The sequence below is a fragment of the Lithobates pipiens genome, unplaced genomic scaffold (assembly GCF_037356315.1).
Source record: "Lithobates pipiens isolate NorthernLeopardFrog02 unplaced genomic scaffold, aLitPip1_a1.2 Scaffold_13, whole genome shotgun sequence".
Lineage (NCBI taxonomy): Eukaryota > Metazoa > Chordata > Amphibia > Anura > Ranidae > Lithobates > Lithobates pipiens.
Window position 1 is genome coordinate 166,088,655 of NW_027507718.1, and position 20,776 is coordinate 166,109,430.

General features: G+C 40.9%; 1 protein-coding gene across 2 annotated transcripts in view; it reads right to left on the minus strand.

Moving 5' to 3' along the window:
• LOC143974430 (alpha/beta hydrolase domain-containing protein 17A) overlaps positions 1–20,776 on the minus strand; it is a 123,564-nt gene that overhangs the window by 12,884 nt on the left and 89,904 nt on the right. For both annotated transcript variants that reach the window (XM_077475807.1, XM_077475808.1), the window contains exon 4: positions 9,053–9,232. In XM_077475807.1, coding sequence (XP_077331933.1) covers positions 9,053–9,232 — 180 coding nt within the window. The remainder of the gene's footprint in view (positions 1–9,052; positions 9,233–20,776) is intronic.

Genomic DNA, 20,776 nt, shown 5'->3' on the forward strand with positions numbered 1-20,776 from the left:
GCAGCGCTAGGTTAGTGCCAGCACCACTAACACCCACGCGCAAAGCATAAACCTCCCGTAGTGGTATAGAATCTGAACAGATCAATATCTGATCTGATCAGATCTATACTAGCGTCCCCAGCAGTTTAGGGTTCCAAAAAAACGCATTGTTAGCAGGATCAGCCCAGATACCTGCTAGCACCTGCATTTGCCCCTCCGCCCAGCCCACCCAAGTGCAATATCGATCAATCACTGTCACTTACTAAACACATAACTGCAGCGATCGCAGAGTCAGGCCTGATCCCTGCGATCGCTAACAGTTTCTTTTGGTAGCGTTTTATATTTAAATCCAGAAGGCAGTGCTTGGTTTTCAGGGTCCCGTACGTGGCTAGGCTCCCAAAAAGTCCCCCACATGTGGTATCCCCATACTTGGGAGAAGCAGCAGAATTTATTTTGGGGTGTAATTTGACTTATGCCCATAGCATGTGTGAGCAATATATCATTTAGTGACAACTTTAGTGACAAAAAAATTGTAATATTCCTGCAACTTGTGGCAAAATATAAAATATTTCATGGACTCAACATGCCTCTCAGTAAATAGCTTGGGGCGTCTACTTTCCAAAATGGGGTCATTTGGGGGGGGGGGTTTGTGCTATTTTGGCATTTTATGGCCTTCGAAACTGTGATAGGTAGTGAGGAGTGAAATCAAAAATTTGCACCCTTAGAAACCCTGAAGGCAGTGATTGGTTTTCGGGGTGCCGTGCGCAGCTAGACTCCCAAAAAGTCCCACATATGTGGTATCCTCGTACTCAGAAGTAGCAGAATATATTTTGGGGTGCAATTCCACATATAACTATGGCATCTGTGAGCAATATATTATTTAGTGACAACTTTTTGTAAACTTTTTTTTTTTTTGTGTCATTATTCAATCACTTGGGACAAAAAAAAAAATATTCAATGGGCTCAACATGCCCCTCAGCAATTTCCTTGGGTGTCTACTTTCCAAAATGAGGTCATTTGGGGGGGGGGGGGGGGGGGTTGTACTGCCCTGCCATTTTAGCACCTCAAGAAATGATATAGTAGGCAGTCGTAAATTAAAAGCTGTGTAAATTCCAGAAAATGTACTCTAGTTTGTAGACGCTATAACTTTTGCGCAAACCAATAAATATACGCTTATTGAATTTTTTTTTACTAAAGACATGTGGCTGAATAAATTTTGCCCTAAATGTATGACTAAAATTGAGTTTATTCGATATTTCTTATAACAAAAAGTAGAAAACATATTTTTTTCTCCAAAGTTTCGGTCTTTTTCCATTTATATCGCAAAAAATAAAAATCGCAGAGGCAAGCAAATACCATCAAAAGAAAGCTCTATTTGTGGGAAGAAAAGGACGCAAATTTCGTTTGGGTACAACATTGCATGACCGCGCAATTACCAGTTAAAGCAGTGCAGTGCGAAATTGTAAAAAGACCTCTGGTCCTTAGGCTGAAGATTGGTCTGGGGCTAAAGTGGTTAATATGCGCTTAAAGCAAACCCATCTCTCCTTTGTTTCTAAGATTTTATCCCAATTTATATCTTCTAGCAAGGTTTGTAGTTTAGGGAAGTTGGTTCTTTAGAAATTCAGTGTCTTTGTGTTCCCCTTGTGTTTCCGAATTGTGTTATTTATACTGAAGCCAATTGACCTGTGATCGCTGTTTCCTAAATTGCCCCGTATTTCCACATCCGTGATCAGGTCTGTATTATTGGTAATCAGTAGATCTAGCCTTGTTTATAGCTGGTGCATCTACCATCTGAATCATGAAATTGTCCTGCAAGACAATTAGGAACTGGCGAGCCTTACACGAATGCGTGGTTCCCTCCGTCCAGTCTGTCTGGATAATTAAAATACCCCATTATGATAACACTTCCCATCCTTGCGGCTAATCCAAATTGTGATAGGAGATCCGTCTCTCCCTGCTCCCTCAGATTAGGGGGCTTATAGCATACTCCCAGTATTATTTCCCCCTTAGCTTCATCCCTTTGGAGATTGCCTCTCCTCCCTAGCTCCCATATTGATGTAATCTCTCACATTCACTTGTACATTATTCTTGATATATAGGCATACCCAACCCCCTTTTTTTACCCTCTCTATCCCTGCGATAAAGGGAATACCCTTGAATGGTTGCCAGCCAATCATGAGTTGTTGAACCAGGTCTCTGAAATCCTGACAAAATCTAAATCCTCCTCTTTCAACAGTATCTCTAGTTCACCCATCTTGTCCGCCAGGCTCCTGGTGAACATGGTGACTCTCCACTGGCTGAGACACACAGTGGGCACCATTGGCTCCCACTGCTGTCAATCAGCGTTAGTGAGCCAATGAGCAGAGCGAGGGGGCGGTGCCGAATCGCTACTCTGTGCGTGAATGGACACACAGAGCTGCGGCTCATCTTGGGTGCCCTCATATCAAGCTGCTTGCTGTGGGAAGTCCCGTCTCTTGCGCTGCCACTGGACGACTGTTCTTTCCATCATAGGAGATGGGACTTGGTATTAAAGAGACCTCTGAGAAAACAGGAGTTTTTCCTGTATGTAATATTTTGGCACTCGTCCCGCCCCCTCCCTGTCCCCTCCGAGGCTGTAGATGGATGGGCATCAATCAGGCTTCACTGATAGCAATGGTGAGTCTGCATTCCTGGCAATGGGGTACTGCACTGATGGCACTTGTGAGACTGCAAATGGGAACTGACCCTTATTTTGCCTCACAGTTCTTTATTTAAAATGTAAGTTTTTTCCTGAAACTTCCCTCTAAAATTGAACATGCGCGTTATATGTCAATAAATACAGTATATCCAAATAACACGTCCAAGCTCATCTCTTCACCACACACACACCTTCACCATACACTTGTTGGGCAGTGTATTAGTGCTCGGACGAACACACTTAGACCGAATTTTAATGGCTCAAAGAATGTCAGGCAAAATGGTTGGCCCTCACGCAAGTTCACTTCATCAAATCTGGCTCTCTTTAAAAAAAAGTTTGGACACCCCTAAGTCAGGGCTCTTAATCGAATTACTGTAAAAAAAAAAAAAAAAAAAATCGGTATCCTCTCCCTTTAATTACTGAGCTGATTGACCGTGTTCAAGGATCTAAGATCTTTATCAAACTGGATCTTCATTCTGCCTACAATCTCGTCAGAATCAAAGTAGGGGGCAAATGGAAGACAGCTTTCAATACTCGTACTGAGCATTATGAGTGTCGCATGATCCATTCGGTGTTTGCAAAGTCCCCGCTGTGTTCCAAGAGTTCATAAATGACCTTTTCAGGGATCTACTCAATACTTTTGTTGTCTACTTGGGACGATATACTCATTCACTCTAAGGCCCCATTCACACCTGAGCGTTTTGTAGCTTGAAGCCTGAAGCTACAAAACGCTGGAGGGGAAAAAAATCTATTATTCTCAATGGAGATGGTTCACATCTCCACTCCATGTTGCCTGAAGCCAGCCGAACGCCTGAAGTTCAAACAAGTTCTGGACCCTTTTTTGACACTCAAATTTGGCAGATATGGGCGTTTTTCTTATTTTTACATTGGAGACTTTTTGCCCTGCACAAAATCATGGCAAAAAATGCGGTAGAGATGCCGCAAAAAAGCAGTAAAATCACGTGAATGGGGTCTAAGGATTTACAGCATCATTGTTGCCATGTGGATTCCACTCTTAGAGAATGAGTTAGTATATGATGCTTCACTGATTACCATTATGGTTAAACTTTTATCAAAGAAATGTTGAAAATTACCCTACCTTTACTCAAGATGTTCGTTCTCATATGTTTTTTTACTGTGCCTTACTAGAGAACTCAAATCTAACACAAATTTTTTTTTTTTTTTTAAAGATTTTTTTTTGCATCAGTTATCCTTCATAAAATACGTATACATGACAACACTATTGTGTAATGTTGTCCTATTTTGCTTTATCGTCTAATAAAATAAGATTCAACTAAGAAATACGAAAGCACAATTTGGACAGGAGAGACACACTGCTAAGGAGAGTTTAAAAAAAAAAATGATAAATAGAAGTTGGCCACATATGACAGGGAGCAGGCAACTGTTCTTTTGCTAACAACAAAAAGGTGGGATATAATAAACAACACAGTAAGTGCCGGTTCACCCTACAGCAACTTGGGATCTGACTAGTCAGACCTCAAGTTGCGCCAAGTCGCTGGACACAAGAAATTCCATTGAAGTGAATGAGAGCTGTCTTAATGTGCACAACTGAAGTTGTTCTGACTTCAGAAAAGGTTACTGTACTACTTCAAGGCGACTTCTAGGCAACTTGTACCCACAGATTTCAATGGAAGTTGCCTCCAAGTCGGATCTCCATCTATATTGAAGCGACTTCAATATAGTGTCAGGCTAAAGTCGCCTCCAAATTGCCTTGCAAAGTCGCGCTGTAAGTTGTCAGCCACATTCCCCCCACAGTTATAAAACAAATAATGCCATAAATGTATCCCCTATTTTGTAGACGCTATAACTTTTGTGCAAACCAGTCACTATATGCTTATTGTGAATACATATCGGCCTAAGCCGATGAAGAATTTAGTTTTTTTTACATTTTAAAAAGTACAAAATATTGTGTTTTTTTTCCAAAAACGGTCACTCTTTTTTTGTTTATTGCGCAAAAAAAAAAAAAAAAACGCAGAGGTGATCAAATATCACCAAAAGAAAGCTCTATTTGTGGGGAAAAAAAAGACATACATTTTGTTTGTTTACAGCATTGCACAACCCCGTAATTGTCAGTTAAAGTGACGCAGTGACATATCGCAAAAAATGGCCTGGTTAGGAAGTAGGCAAATCCTTCCGGGGCTGAAGTGGTTCAAATAAAAAAAAAAAGCGGTTTACTACCGCTTTAAGACTGGGCTGGAGATCCACCAAGCTAGGGAATTTCTTGTTTGGCTGGACAGAAGCATAGATGGGATCTTGCTTGTTCCATGCCAACAAGATGATGTGTTGTAGCAGTCTTAAATGAAATTGGGCTGATATCTGAATAAATTTGAATGGTCCCAAAATCGCGCCAAAAGTATCCAATCTGTCCGTCATAATTTAACAGTCATGATAAAAATCGTTGATCGCCGCCATTACTAATAAAAAAAAATTATTAATAAAAATGCCATATAACTATCCCCTATTTAGCAAACGCTATAACTTTTGTGCAAACCAGTCAATATACGCTTATTGCGATTTCTTTAACCAAAAATATGTAGAAGAATATGTAACAGCCTAAACTGAGGAAAATTTTTTTTTTTTATATATTTTTGGGGGATATATATTATAGAAAAAAGTAAAAAAATTATGCGTTTTTTCCAAAATTGTCGTTATTTTTTTTGATTATAGAGCAAAAATAAACACCGCAGGGGTGAACAAATACCACCAAAAGAAAGCTCTATTTGTGGGAAAAAAAGGACGTGAATTTTGTTTAGGAGCCACGTCGCACGACCGCACAAGTGTCAGTTAAAGCGACTCAGTGCCGAATTGCAAAAAGTACTCTGGTCTTTGGCCAGCCAAATGGTCCAGGGCTTAAGTGGTTAATTGTGCTTTTTTCAACCATATATCCAACACCCAGTCCTAAAATAAATGCAAAGAGTGCAAAAAGTAGTGGTAATCTCAGATCATCTAAAATACCAAATTTCATTCTTAACCACTTGCAGACCGGACCAATTTGCTGGTCAAAAGCTTTAACTGACAATTGCGCGGTCGTGCGACGTGGCTCCCAAACAAAATTTACGTCCTTTTTTTCCCACAAATAGAGCTTTCTTTTGGTGGTATTTGATCACCCCTGCTGTTTTTATTTTTTGCGCTATAACCAAAAATAGAGCGACAATTTTGAAAAAAACACATTATTTTTTACTTTTTGTTATAATAAATATCCCCCAAAAATATATAAAAAAACATTTTTTTCCCTCAGTTTAGGCCGATACGTATTCTTCTACATATTTTTGGTAAAAAAAAATCGCAATAAGCGATTATTGATTGGTTTGCGCAAAAGTTATAGCGTTTACAAAATAGGGATAGTTTTATAGCATTTTTATTAATAATTTTTTATTATTTTTTTTTTTTACTAGTAATGGCGGCGATCAGCGATTTTTATTGTGACTGCGACATTGTGGGGGACCCATCGGACATTTTTGACACATTTTTGGGACCATTGTCATTTATACAGTAATCACTGCTATATAAATGCAGTGATTCCTGTGTAAATGACACTGGCAGTGAAAGGATTAACCAGTGGGTGGCAGTGTAGGGGTTAAGTGTTCCTAGGGGTGTGTTACTAACTGTGGGGGGGTTGGGCTTTCATTTAGTGAACACTGATCTCTGCTCCAATCACATGGAGCAGAGATCAGCGTCACTAGTTGCTAGGCAGAATGGAGAAATGTTGTTTACACAGCATTTCCTCCATTCGGCCGCTCCGTGAGACGATCGCGGGGATGCCCGCGGCGATCGAGTCCGCGGCGCGCTCCCGATGGTAGGGCGGCATTGAATATTGGACGTACCTGTACGCCAATGTGCCTGCCCGTGCCATTCTGTCGACGTACATGGTCGTGCGCTGGTCGGGAAGTGGTTAATAATTCATCCCAAACAGTATAAGATGCTTGTGCAAATTCCTCTATAATAAATGAAAAATTGATTATCATAAAAAAAAATTAAACAAAAGTCCAGTGAAAAAAGTGTAAAAAAAATGGAAAAGATGTAAAAGATAAATAAAATCAACAAGTACAAAAATAGCAACATTTCAGGTGACTTGTGCTTGTCCAAAGTGACTCGTGCCTGGGTTTAGCCACAGGTGTGCAATCAAGTGACGTCCATGCTCCCCTTCAGTTCCCCACTCACCAGATTCTTGCACCCCTGAAGGGGTAAAACATCTGTGATGAGTATACTGGCTGTATCTGGAGCAGACACCTCGACCGCTGTTCCATACACAGTGTATGAAGAGGCGGAGCTCCTGCTGGAACAGCGTTCGGAAGAGACAGGGAGCAGAGATCAGTGACACTGTCACTAGGCCAAACGGGCAGATGCTTATTTACATTACACATTTAAAAGTCAATGCCATTCTGCCGACGTACATCAGCATTCGCTGGTTGGGAAGTGGTTAATTGCACGCCTGCGGCTAAACCCAGGCACGAGTCACTTTGGACAAGCACCTCACCTAAAATGTTGCTATTTTTGCACTACTTGAGATTGAACTTTAATGTTGACTTTATTTATCTTTTACATCTTTTCAAATTTTGACACTTTTTTTTTCACTGGACTTTTGTTTATTTTTTATTTTTTTATGATAATAATTTTTTCTTTAATTTATTATAGAGGAATTTGCACAAGCATCATATACTGTTTGGGATGAATTATTAAGGATGAAATTTGGTGCTGTACATGATCTGATGAGCTCACCACTTTTTGCACATTTATTTTCAACTGGTTGTTGGGTATATGGTTGCAAAAAGCACAATTAACAGAGCAACAATAGTACACTACCCAATATAGGTAACAAGATGAACACATTCCCTATGACTTATCTTACTATTGGGGAATCATTACCCATTTGAGAAGAGTGTCCCATTGGAGAATCACCCTTGAGGTGACTGATATAACTACCACCCATTCATTGCATATTCACCTGGGTGGAGTGATTCACTGTTGAGAATCACTCTTCAGGTGACGAAAAGCTACCTGTAGCAATTATAAACCACCTATTGCATACTCACCTGGGAGGAGTGATTCACTGTAGAGGATCACTCTTCGGGCAGCGCCACCCACCCCTACATACACACAACCTCTAATTCGGGATCTTTAAATCAAAGCATTCCAGGGGAGGCAGCAGCCTATCTTAACCCTAAGCGCGGAATACAACAATTTTTTAAATATTTCCATCTAGTGATTCAGCCAATAACCTTCTGCCTGCTTTAGGGCGGAAGGAGCAACGTAGTCACATTTGGACAGCAGCATGGTTAACCCAAGGAGAGGGTAATGTTAGAAGAACTTACATAGAAGACAAACAAATTAAAGGCCAAATCCAGGTAATACTTCTTAAGTAGCTAGAGAAACATTGTTTTTCCTTTTGGGATAAAAGTTTTAGTGATGAATAAAATGTGACTTTTGTACGCACCTCTGCGGAAGTTGAAAAATAACAGGCTTAAAGCGGGGTTCCACCGTCGTGTTTTTTTTTTTCTGGTTAATTGCAAGAATTATGTTACTTACTTTTTTATTTTTGCTAAGTGTCTTCCTGCCATTTTTCGGTATTAGAAAGGCTTTATAAAAATGTCTCCCGATGTTTTCCATTTTGCCTGTGGGCATGTGAAGCCCACAGGCATTGTCTTCCAGGACACTGTGCTGGTAATGTTCCAGCATGCATCGCCCGTATAATCTCCGATCTCCTGGGCGCCGCACAGACTCCTGGGAAATTGAAAAAACGATCCCAGGAGCCCGTGCAGCCAACAGGAAGAGTTGACCTGCCGTTGAAGCACCGCCCCTTTCCGGAATCTCCAGGAGCAGGAGATTTAAAAAAAGAAAAAAAGAGAAGATGACAGCAGCTAGGTAAGGGGGATATCCAGCGATTACAGAACAAGATAATCCCATAGGCATAGGAGTAGGAATTTGGGTGGAGCTCCGCTTTAAGCTATCCGTATACAGTGTGAATCTTGGACAATTCCTGAGGAACTGGCTGTAATTTGCTCAGCATGTGGCCATGCATCCTTTCTCAAATGTTGATTGTTCCATTGTCTTTTGTAGAAGGTGCTCACTTTAAAATGTTCAATTGAACAACAGCTGCATCTAGTCAGATCCAGCTGCTGCCAGTGAGGACAGCTCTCAAAATATAGCAGCCACACCAGGAGATATCCACTATATAGCATGGGTGGAGGAATCAGTATATAGCCAGCATTTTCACATGACCAACAGGTAATACAACTCTGTTACTGGGGGATGCAGAAAAAACAAAGATTGTTGTGTTAATGCTATTGACTACATCTTATACATCATTTTTTATTTTGCCATAACTCCATCCTAAGAGGACTACATAACATTAGGATGACTTCTTGAGACACTTACTTGGGAAACGCATCAAAACAGTATGTTTTCTTCGTGTCTGGAAATGCCACTCTCATCCCAGAGGTCAGCGGGGAGTGTAAGATGACAGCTGCACATTCATAACGAGATGCCAAGTCCACGGTTGGTACAGTGCCAATACTCTGTCCATAAAGGAGTATGTTTTCAGGGCATATTCCATACCTTGGGAGTATAAAAATAAAGGGTTATACTTATTTACTTATTGCAAGTTATGGAGTTACCATTAGCACGGTTAGATGAGCATGGCAGCACAGCCAAATTAATGTAAGGTAGGTACTCCTGCGCTAAAAGGAATTTATGATATATTCAAATAGTGTGTGCTGCATACACGGTATGGACCAAACTCGTGTCCAAATTTGTGTAAATTGTGAAGAAAGGGGGGGTGGTGTTGCGCTCCTTATAATGTATTTTTCTTGTGATGTGTTACCACAATATTGCCAAAATATCAATTATATACCCGACTGTTCTTTATCACAATTATCGGTAAGGTGCATAAGTGCAAAATCAATAAATAAACTAAATTACTTGGCAAATATGTTAAAAGAGCATAGTAGTTTTTCACTTGTGCAAAAACAATAAAAAACAAAATAAACAATATCTAAGTGATATAAATATTATCAACGTAAACAGTGTAGCTATAGGTGGTTATATCGCTGTGCAATATATATAGAACATAGGTGAATGGTTCATACAGTGACTGGTATATAAACAAATAAAGCAAAACAAAATATAGTTAAAAATATATAAATGGCGTATACAAAAACTATTTTAATTTCAATCGATTTTTATTGAATGTCACAAAGTCACAGTATAATACAAAAGTCAGATGTTTATACATTCAAAGTTTACAAGAACCCATCATGGGGTAGCAATCAGTGATGTGCAGTAACACAAAAACTTTGAAAAGAAAGTCAAGAAAAATTAAAATAAAAGAAGATAAGAAAACCGGATGCATAATTAGTTTTGTGTTGTTTCTCTTAAGTTTGTTTTGTTTCCTCTCAAGAAATATATACTATATTTAGTGTATGTGCGTATAAACATATGATATCAGCAAAAACATTACCACAAGAATTGTAAGAAAATAGTTTAACCCAGATATATGCAATGGTATTAGTAAGAAGCAGATTTATGCCAATCTAACCAGGGCTTCCATAAGACTCGTTTGGTTGCTAGGTTGCTCTGAGATGCTGCGAACATCAATTCATACCGTATGTGTAAGTCCACCTCTCTAATGATCTCCCCTATCTGAGGTACGTCAACGGTCCTCCATCGTCTTAGTATCGCTAGTCTAGTGCTCGCCAATATATGAAAAACTACCAGTCTGTACTTTTTCGGAAATCTATCAATCCCTAGTGATAACACCGCTAGGCCAGGATCTCCACTCGTGAGGATACCAGTTATTGTGGAAATCAGGTTGAACACCTGGCGCCACACCGTATTCAGTTTTGGGCACATCCAAAGTATGTGGCCCAACGACCCCCTATAACCGCAAAGTCTCCAACATAGCGGTGAGGCTCGGGGATGAAAACCCACCAGCCTCACCGGAGTTAGATACCATCTTAGCAAGATTTTAGTACAAAGTTCCCACAGATTTGCTGATTTAGTCGCCAAGTACACGACCTTTATAGATTCCTCCCATTGTTCCTGAGAATAGGAAGACCCCAACTCTAGTTCCCAAGATCTCATAGACGGAGACCTCCGGAACTCCGACTTGTGGTTTAAGAGGTTATAAAACAATGATATGCCTTTAATTTTTGTCTGATCATTTCGGTAATACAAATATATATATCTCACCGGGAGGGGTATTTCGGTTGTAGGGATTGTACTAAGGAGATGTGCTATCTGCATGTAAGTGTATTGGTCCCTAGTCTCCAACCCAAACTCTAGTTGTAATGCTCTGAATGTTTTAATAGCTGGGCCTAACATAATATCTTGCACTGATAGAATCCCCCTCCTCTACCATCTTCCAACGGATATCTGAGGAATAAGGAGTCTTAAACTTGATAGTGTTAAAGGGATTGCCTTGGTGGGTTGATCTGGGGTGGCATTGTCTAGAAGTATTTTCCAGGCCATCAGCGTGGCTTTCAAAGAAGGAGACAGGATACCCCCCAACCTCGGGGAGAGTGAGCTTGTTAATAATAAATCTGCCATGGAATGCTGTGGGCATTGAGCTTGTTCTATTTCTAACCATCTAGTACCCTTGCCCTGAACAAACCAGTACCTTGCCTGAGCCAAAATAGCCGCCAGATAGTAATCCCGCAGCAGAACATGTCCCACCCCTCCCGCTCTTTTCGTCTGAATCAGTTTCTTGAAGGCGCACCTAGCTTTTTTACCTTGCCATAAAAAGGAGTTCATCTTAGATTGTGCTTTAGCGAAAAAGTCGTTTGGAACCGGAATAGGAAGGGTCCTAAATATATATAATATTTGGGGTAATATCAGCATCTTAAAAGCAGCCAACCTACCTGACCAAGTCAATTCTTTTTTAGAAATAGACAACAGTTTGAATTCTAGATCCTCCAGGAATGGCACATAGTTGTCGTTGTACAATTTACCTATTCTCTCAGAGAGCACTATACCCAAGTATTTGATACCAGTAGAGCTCCAAGCATAAGGGAAGGATCGCTGTATTCTGGATTTAGTTCCACCATCTATCCCCAGTCCCAGTATCTGGGATTTTCCTTCGTTTACCTTATAATACGAAACCCTATTGAACAGTGTTAAAGATTCATGTGCCTCAGCCAGGGAAGTCTCCACATTAGTCAACATCAATATCACATCATCAGCAAACAGGCTGATACTAGGACTCCCTGACCCAACTCCGAAGCCCACTATACGTGGATGAGATCTAATGTGGATTGCCAGAGGTTCCATCAGTAGATTAAATATCAATGGAGAGAGAGGGCACCCCTGCCGTGTTTCATTCGAAATAGAAAATGGGGAGGACATAACCCCTGATACAAAAACTCTCGCCGATGGTTTAGAATACAATGCCTTAATAGCCGAATCGATGCCGCCTTCAAATCCAAAGGCCCTCAGAACCTCACCGAGATACTGCCAATGAATGCGGTCAAAGGCCTTCTCTGCGTCTAGAGATAGAAGCAGAGAAGGCCACCCCTCCGTCTCGGCCAGGTGAATTAAGTTAACAAGTCTACGGGTCGCATCTGAGGCCTGTCTATTTTTTGTGAAGCCCGTCTGATCGGGATGAATGATCGTAGGTAGTATATCCATCATACGAGCGGCAATTATTTTGGCATATAGCTTCAAATCACTATTGAGTAAAGAAATTGGTCTAAAGTTTGGCGGAGAAATCGGATCCTTCCCTGGCTTAGGCAAAGCTATGATCAGAGCTTCCAGCATCTCTGGCGGGAAAGAAGCAGAGGCAGCAGCTTTATTGAAAATTGTAGTAAGGTGTGGGGTGAGAGTGTTTTTAAACAGTTTATAGTATTCACCGCTAAAGCCGTCCGGTCCAGGGGATTTATTGGGCGGTAAGGAATTAATTGATGACTGAATTTCAGCATCAGTAAATGAGGCATTGAGCAAATCCACTTGCTCCTGGGTAAGTCGTGGGATTGGTAGTCGGGAAAGGAAGTCCACAATGTGTTCCTGATTTGGCTGGTGAATCGAGGGGTCGTCTTTAAGGTTATATAGCGCGCTATAATAGGAGCTAAAAGCGTCCGCAATTTTCTTAGGGTGGGTTTCTTTTATGTTAGAAGTGGGGTGGAAGATAAATGGAATTTTAGATTTATATCTGTGGCCCTTGATTTTATGGGCTAGGAGTTTACCAGCCTTATTGTCAGAGGTATAAAACGTCATTTTCCTACGTTTGCTGTATTTCTCAAAGTTTTCGAGTAGCAGTACACGCAAGTCATGTCTATGCTGAGCTAGTTTCTGGGAAAGAAGGACTGTCGGTTTAGCCTTATTAAGCGATTCTAGTTTCTCGATGTCCGACAATAAGCCTGTAAGTTTGCTTTGCCTCTGCCTCTTTAACCTCGCTCCCATTTGAATACAAATTCCCCTCATAAACGCCTTATGGGCATTCCATAACACAAATGGATCTGTAACGGAATTAACATTATCAGTAAAAAATTCAGTCAGATGCTTCTGGAGGACCTCCCTGCACTCCTCTCTCTGAAGCACATAGGTGTTGATTCTCCATAGCGGGCTCGCATTAACAGTTGCCGAGCCCTCCATGGATAGCACCACCGGTGCATGATCAGACCAAGTCATTGGCTTGATAGCCACCGAAGATGTCCGCAACAGACTGCTGGTCAACCAAAAACAGGTCTATTCTGGAATAAACTTGGTGTGGAGGGGAAAAGTAGGTATAGTCCCGCTCGTTTGCGTGCAGGCATCTCCAAGCGTCATATAGGCCGTATTGATGTATAGCGGGCTGCATAGCTGGGCGCAGTCGTGTGGACTGAGATGTAGAATCCGAAGCAGGGTCCGGGGTCAAATTGAAATCCCCACACATTAACAGCATTCCCCTTTGAATTTGCCGTATTTTTCGCATCAGGCTGTTAAAAAATCTCACCTGGTGATTGTTAGGGGAATATACGTTTACAATCGTGTAGGTAGTTAAGTTCACATCACAGATTAGTATCAAGAATCTGCCATGGGGATCACTAATAGCTTCGTGCAATTGAAAAGCCACAGAGTCCCTGATAGCCGTTAGGACCCCTTTCCTTTTGGTGGTTGCGTTAGCTGTGAATATGTGCGGAAAATTTTTGTGTGAACATTTGGGAGCTTTGGCAGTCACGAAGTGAGTCTCCTGGGCACAGACAATGTCGCATTTGTGCGATTCCGCTTCTTTCCAGAGCGAGTGACGTTTCACGGGGTGATTGAGCCCCTTAGCGTTAATAGATAAGATATTTAGAGCCATAGAGGGAGTGGGTGCAAGGGATGCCGAGAAGTGTGCTGATCAGCCCCACCATAAATGAGCTCTCCTCTCCATGGGGGGTCCAAGTCCCCTTCAAGTATGCCACAAGGGCTGTTAGGTAAACAGTAATCACTATTGCGAGGAGGAATGATCCGATCCTGGTGCCTTGTAGGTTCTATGATTCTGTCCATGAAGCAACCTGTGATGTCCGTCGAAGCCCCCATCCTCCATATGGTGAGTAGGCTACGGTTGGGCAAGTGGTATAGCATCCAAAAAAAAAAAGAAAAAAAAACAAGAGAACGTAACAGAAGAAATTAAAAGAGCACATTAATTAGTGAACGAATTAGTAACGGCCGCTCTATGAGTTCTAGAGCAGGTCTAACAAAGAACAACCGTGGGCAGCGGGTGCTGCAAAGGTAACTGGGGGGAAGAGTTCAGCCTGAGGCTCCTCAGTAACTGAGACCATGGGAACCCAAGTTTAAAGGGATACATCCGTCCCGCCTCACGAATGCGATTTGGCGTTCTTTGAGGTGACGGTTTTCCAATCCTGGTCAACCATTTTCGGAGCAGAAGACAGTGCTGCGCTTACTTCCAAGTCTGAAAGTATACCCCACTCTCGTAAGAGGGTAATGCCTTTTTCCAACGAGGTAATGTGGTATGTGCGATTATCCTTAGTCACAGACAGTTTCGTAGGGAATCCCCACTTGTATACAATCTTATGGTTTCTCAAAGCTTTGGTAATGGTATTCAGGTTTCTCCTCTTCTGAAGAGTGTATTGCGAAAGGTCTGTGAAAAACTGCAAGTGCTGAAGTTGTGGCGGAATACGTTCTTTTTGACGCATGGCTGCCATAAGGTCCTCTTTCACATGGAAGAAGTGTAGCCTTAAAAGTACATCTCTCGGGACCTGATCAGACAAGTGAGTCGGTTTGGGAAGACGATGGATCCTGTCGATCGTCACATCAAGATCCGACGCCTCTGGGAGTATTTGTTTAAACACCGTCACCACGTGTGTGTGTAGGTCGGCCTGTACGATCGTTTCGGGGATACCCCTAATTTTGATATTATTTCTTCGTGATCTATCTTCCAGGTCCGCTAATTTCTCCTTAAGTTTCTCCACCTCCCCTTCTCTCTCCTCATGTGCATCCACTAGATCGTTTATAGTCCGAGCATATTCTCCCATCTTAGTTTCTATGTGATCCACTCTAACTCCAATAGCATTAAGATCTTTATGAAAACCGTGCATACAGGCTGCCATATCCGACTGAATGGTGCTGCGGAGCGATAACAACATGTCTTTCAGAACAGTATCAACCACCGGTTGATTCTGAGTGGGATAGGATTCGATGGGTTCGGGTAACTCCCGGGTGTCATCCCCTGAGTCTGCGGATGGGCTGCCCTCCCCACTCAATCCGCTGCCATCCAGCTGGGGTTTCGATTTAACCGGGCTGCTAGTAGAAAGGGAGGAAGGGTAGGAGTGCTGGCCATTGGTGGGGGTCTGTTTGTGTCGCCGGTTACCTGCTTCTGCTCCCCTCGTGCATGGTGAAGCTCTCTGCGGAGAGTAGGCCCGGGCGCCATCTTGGGCCTCCCTGTCAGGGAGCCTAGTATAGAAGTCCATGAGCCGTTGCGGTTTTCCCGCGCCTCGGCGCTTACCGGGCATGGTCCCAGAGTGTTGGGAAGGTCTTCCGCTGCCAGGTGAGGCTTCCAAAGGGCACGGATGATGTCGCTTTTAGCCGCTTAGATCCCCTGTCTCCGGAGCTCCGGGATTATGCGACCATCCGGAACTCGCGTCAGGCCACGCCCCTACAAAAACTATTTTAAATCATCTAACTAAAAAAATGTTCAGTGCGGTATTGGACTTTTGATCCTTAGTCCAATGTGCAATATTAGTGCAAACGTGCAAAGTGTTTCACTGGAACACTGTGTATAACTGTCTTGGCATTAAAGTGACACTGTGCTTTTAAGTGCAAAAATTAGGATCAATCTTCAGTGTCACTGACACCCGTGGTAAAAGTAAATGATTACCTTACTGCTGTAAGGTAAACAGCATGTAGCAGAATAATTAAAGGAGGGGGGGGGGTCCCTTCAACTCGATCCTTTCCTAGGCATTCGTTCACTTTTAAGTGGAGCCAAGAGAATGGGGGGGGGGGAGAGGTATAGATGATCCTTTTCTTCCTCTCTTTCCACTGGGTGCTTCAGATCATAGGGTTCTCAATGTACGTTTAAAAGAGATAAAAGAGGCCCACCATAGTGTAGTATTTTTGAATGGAAATAAAACTTTTATTTGCATATATAAAAAAACACTCACATTTTGTGGGGTTATGATGGCGTTGTAAAAACGAGCGCCGAGCTCGTGTCTCAATGTCTGAGCGTCTGTTCCGGTATCTGATTAGCCTCGGGTCCTACGCGTTACGTCACACACGTCACTTCAACTGGGATGAGGCTTGTGGGAAATGTAGTGTGTTTAAATAGGCTCAGCTCGTTATATTTTTTTCCTCCGACGGCCATTTTGTTGTAGATCGTGTAGGAATGAATGGGGCGGCCATGTTTTTGTAGACCATATATACAACAGTTGTAGTGATCTTTGCTCTTTCGTCAGCATTTTCGATCATGATCAACTCCCTTCGTTGGAGTATATTTAATTCTAATAGTGTGCAAAAGTACTTTCGATTTGCATAACACAATGAAGTTTGTACTGCTGGCAGAGTATGTTGCACTGCTGGTGACTGGGAAAGAAGGCAGTATGTAGCCTTGGATAACTCAGCACAATTTGTAGTGTCAGCAGGGTATGTTACGCTGCTGATAGAGAGGGGAATATAGGCAGTATATAACCGCAATCCTTTATGGATATTCTTTACTAAGTAAGGGGAATTTTTTGGATATCAAACCAGTATATAAAAAAAATTTCATATGAGATACTTAAAATATATATTTAATTTTTTTTTAAATATATATATATATATATATATATATATATATATGTCAAACAAACATCTACAAGATAAATGAATAAATCAATTCACCCATAGAAACAACAGTGCATATTAATCTATAGAAGAAAAATTGTTCTGGTGCAAACTCTAATTCTACGGAAAACATATATATACTCCAAAAATTAGTCATACAAAATTGTTATTGTCCATAATGACTATCCATATGTCCAGATTATGCTAAATAATCAAGATGGTTTCAGTGAAAAAGGGACTGAAACAAAGTTATCTATTCCAGTCCATAGAAAGCATAAGAAACAAAGCTGAAACAAAGTTTTCTGTCACAGATCATAAGGGGTATACAATGCAATCCTTCCTTAATGTGATTAAACTTCCAGCAGTGAAATAAAGTGATCCCAAATTAGCTGGGGCGTAATCCCAAGCGCGAGGCGACCCCCTTTAGTTATATTCTTACCAGATCTGCCTGGTTACACGAGCTTTCAGATATCACTCCTCATCAGCTGGATCTCAGTTATTTACCTATAAAAAGTGGACATCATCCACTGTGGCTAAAAAATATCCCTAAAGGCCAAATTATGCGTATACGGCGTAATTGTACTTTAGATAGTGACTTTTACCCACAATCAGACATTATTAAGAAACGTTTCATAGAAAAAGGGTATAATGAAGTAGCTTTGAATAAAACAGTATCGGAAATAGCAAAAATTCCCCGAGACGAATGTCTGGAAAATAAATTGCAAGACAAGGCCCCTAATCAAGAATGGGGATTCATTTCAGACTTTCATGCCCAGTATAAAGAAGTGGAAACAATACTAAATCGCCACTGGCATGTATTGCGTCTAGATAAAGTGCTGGGAGAGGTCCTTCCACCTCGTCCTGCATTTATATACAGAAAAGCCCCGAATTTTGGAGATCAGGTAGTAAAGAAATTGCTAAACCCCCCCAAAAAAACAGAAACCTTTTGGAATAGGGACGGATTTTTTTCATGTAGAAGGTGCCAACCCTGTATGAAACAAAATAACCCAATTAGAGGCTTAACGGAGTTTATATCCACAGGCAATAATAGGAAAATGGAAATAAAAGAATTGATCACATGTAGCTCTACGCATGTGGTATACGTGTTACAGTGCCCATGCGGGCTCATGTATGTGGGAAGAACAAAAAGGACCTTGAGGAAGCGCATATCCGAACACATGTATAACATAGAAATCGGATTTAGTGATCATAGCGTGTCCCTCCACTTCAAGAAACATCACAATAGAGACTCATCTTTATTAAAGTTTTGGGGAGTGGACAGAGTGTACCCCAATTGGCGGGGATCGAACATGGTCCGGGAAATTTCTAAAAAAGAATCCCAATGGATATATCGGATGAACACTCTGACTCCCAATGGGTTAAACGTCGAATTAGACGTAAACTGTTTCATTAGTGATTTTTAGGATTGATGCAGTAGGGGTTCCAGTAGCCAGATTACTCGAAGAGTGACTTTTTTATTACAGTTTTAATTGGAAATATTGGGTTTTATTGGGTATTCTTGAGTATTACAACGGAATAATTGTGGCAGGTCACTATATATGGAGTTTATAAGTGGTAAATGTATATTCTTTTAAGAAAATAGTAGTCGTATGTGAAGAGAGGGGATCAGTTATATTTTATATATACGTAGTCATCAAGTGGGAAGTATTATTTTATGTAGGTTGTCATTATATGGGGAAGCTAGACTACAATAGGAGAGTGAGTAAGAATAGTTTTGCAGATATTCATATATGAAATAGAGATCCAGTTATGGTGGTGCAAATATAGGTAGAATCATACATCTATGCTGAGTATAGTAGTTTTTTAAAATAATTTTTAATAAAGATATTTTTGGGAAATATTTTTTAAAAAAAACATCATGAACATTTAAATGTGTAGGTTGATGTAGACTGTCCGATAAACACATAAGGTTGTGTTTCTTTGATGCAATTGCCCTCTGTAATGCGGTATTTTTACCACGAGTTAATTAGTGGAGATGGGCAGTAACTTTGATTTACTTTTAATTGTATTTTAGTTCTAATTTCAGTATCTGGCTTATATATGAGAGGTATCGGCATGTTTAAATTTAAGTTATTGGGAGGTTCAGTTGCTTAGTCAGCTGAATATTGAATACAACTTTAGGTTTTATATAACCGCTATATTAGTTTTTTCACTCATACCTAATAATTGGATGTCTAAACAATCAAAGAGTTTAAGTTTGCACAGTGTATAAGCCACAACATCGCATGTAAGGTAGATTGAGAATAGCGGTATTCAAAGCAGCCAAAGATAGTTACTAAAAATCCCCGTCGTATTACGGAGATCGGGTCGTGTATGGTCCATTCATTGAAACAGCGACGTGCTCAATGGGAGCGATTTGGTGGACGCTGTGGCTATGTCTGTAAGAGAAGCGTGAGAACATATGCTAGTTTTAGCGGAGGCTGTTTCTTGAGTCTACTAGCAGGGAGAAACAGGAGACAGGTCATAAAGTGTTGTGGATCCGGTTTCTTTATTAATACTCTTTATAATGAAAATGACAGTCTAAACTCGGAGCACCTGGATCAGCAGGATTGAGATTCCTTCTGGCAAATAAATGAAAGAAATTATGATATATTCGCCGGATACTATGGGTACTGAGAATGATAGTATATTATTAGTGATCTGACATTCCCGCATCGGTGTAGTGTGTGAGGGGAATACGATTTTAAAATTTTTTTTGTAGTTTTTTTAATTCTTCTGATTTTTTAATTCCTCTGATAAATGAAGTGTAGTTTTTTAAAAAAGCATTCGTAAAAACCTTTGATAGGTGGTCTGCAAAGAGAGCTGCGTATAGAATAAAGGTTGATAAATCACTATACATTTATATATGTCTATGAAGGGTTAATAGCATACATATAAAAAAGTGGTCAGGACTGATTGCCTCCACCCTCAGATGATGTCAATACGACGAAACGCGTCAGGGTGGTAGTACACGTTAGCAGCATAGAGGAACTGACAGGAGGGAGGAAAAGACGCACAGCTAAAACCGTGAGCTATTATATGGTGACAACCAGTAGCGGCTGATGCTAATATTTCTCCCTGTACCAGACTATTATAAAGAACTATGCACGTTGAGTGAACCAATGTTTTTAAAGGATTGTTTTTTGTGAGTGCAATATTTTTCATTTAAATAAATTGTGTTTTTACGAGACAGTATTACGCTATGTGTGTTTTCCGCAATTGCTTTTTTCCGAGATCTTGAATTACCCGGCACTCATGAAGCGGATGAGATCCAGCTGATGAGGAGTGATATCTGAAAGCTCGTGTAACCAGGCAGATCTGGTAAGAATATAACTAAAGGGGGTCGCCTCGCGCTTGGGATTACCCCCCAGCAAATTTGGGATCACTTTATTTCACTGCTGGAAGTTTAATCACATTAAGGAAGGATTGCATTATATACCCCTTATGATCTGTGACAGAAAACTTTGTTTCAGCTTTGTTTCTTATGCTTTCTATGGACTGGAATAGATAACTTTGTTTCAGTCCCTTTTTCACTGAAACCATCTTGATTATTTAGCATAATCTGGACATATGGATAGTCATTATGGACAATAACAATTTTGTATGACTAATTTTTGGAGTATATATATGTTTTCCGTAGAATTAGAGTTTGCACCAGAACAATTTTTCTTCTATAGATTAATATGCGCTGTTGTTTCTATGGGTGAATTGATTTATTCATTTATCTTGTAGATGTTTGTTTGACGTTTTCAGTGGTTTTATTTATTTAATGCCTTTTAATACAGCTGCTTAAATTCCACAGCTCCCAGTCAGGAAGCACACCATTTAGTGCTAGCGCTTTTTGTTTGCTTGGCCAACGGGCGGAGG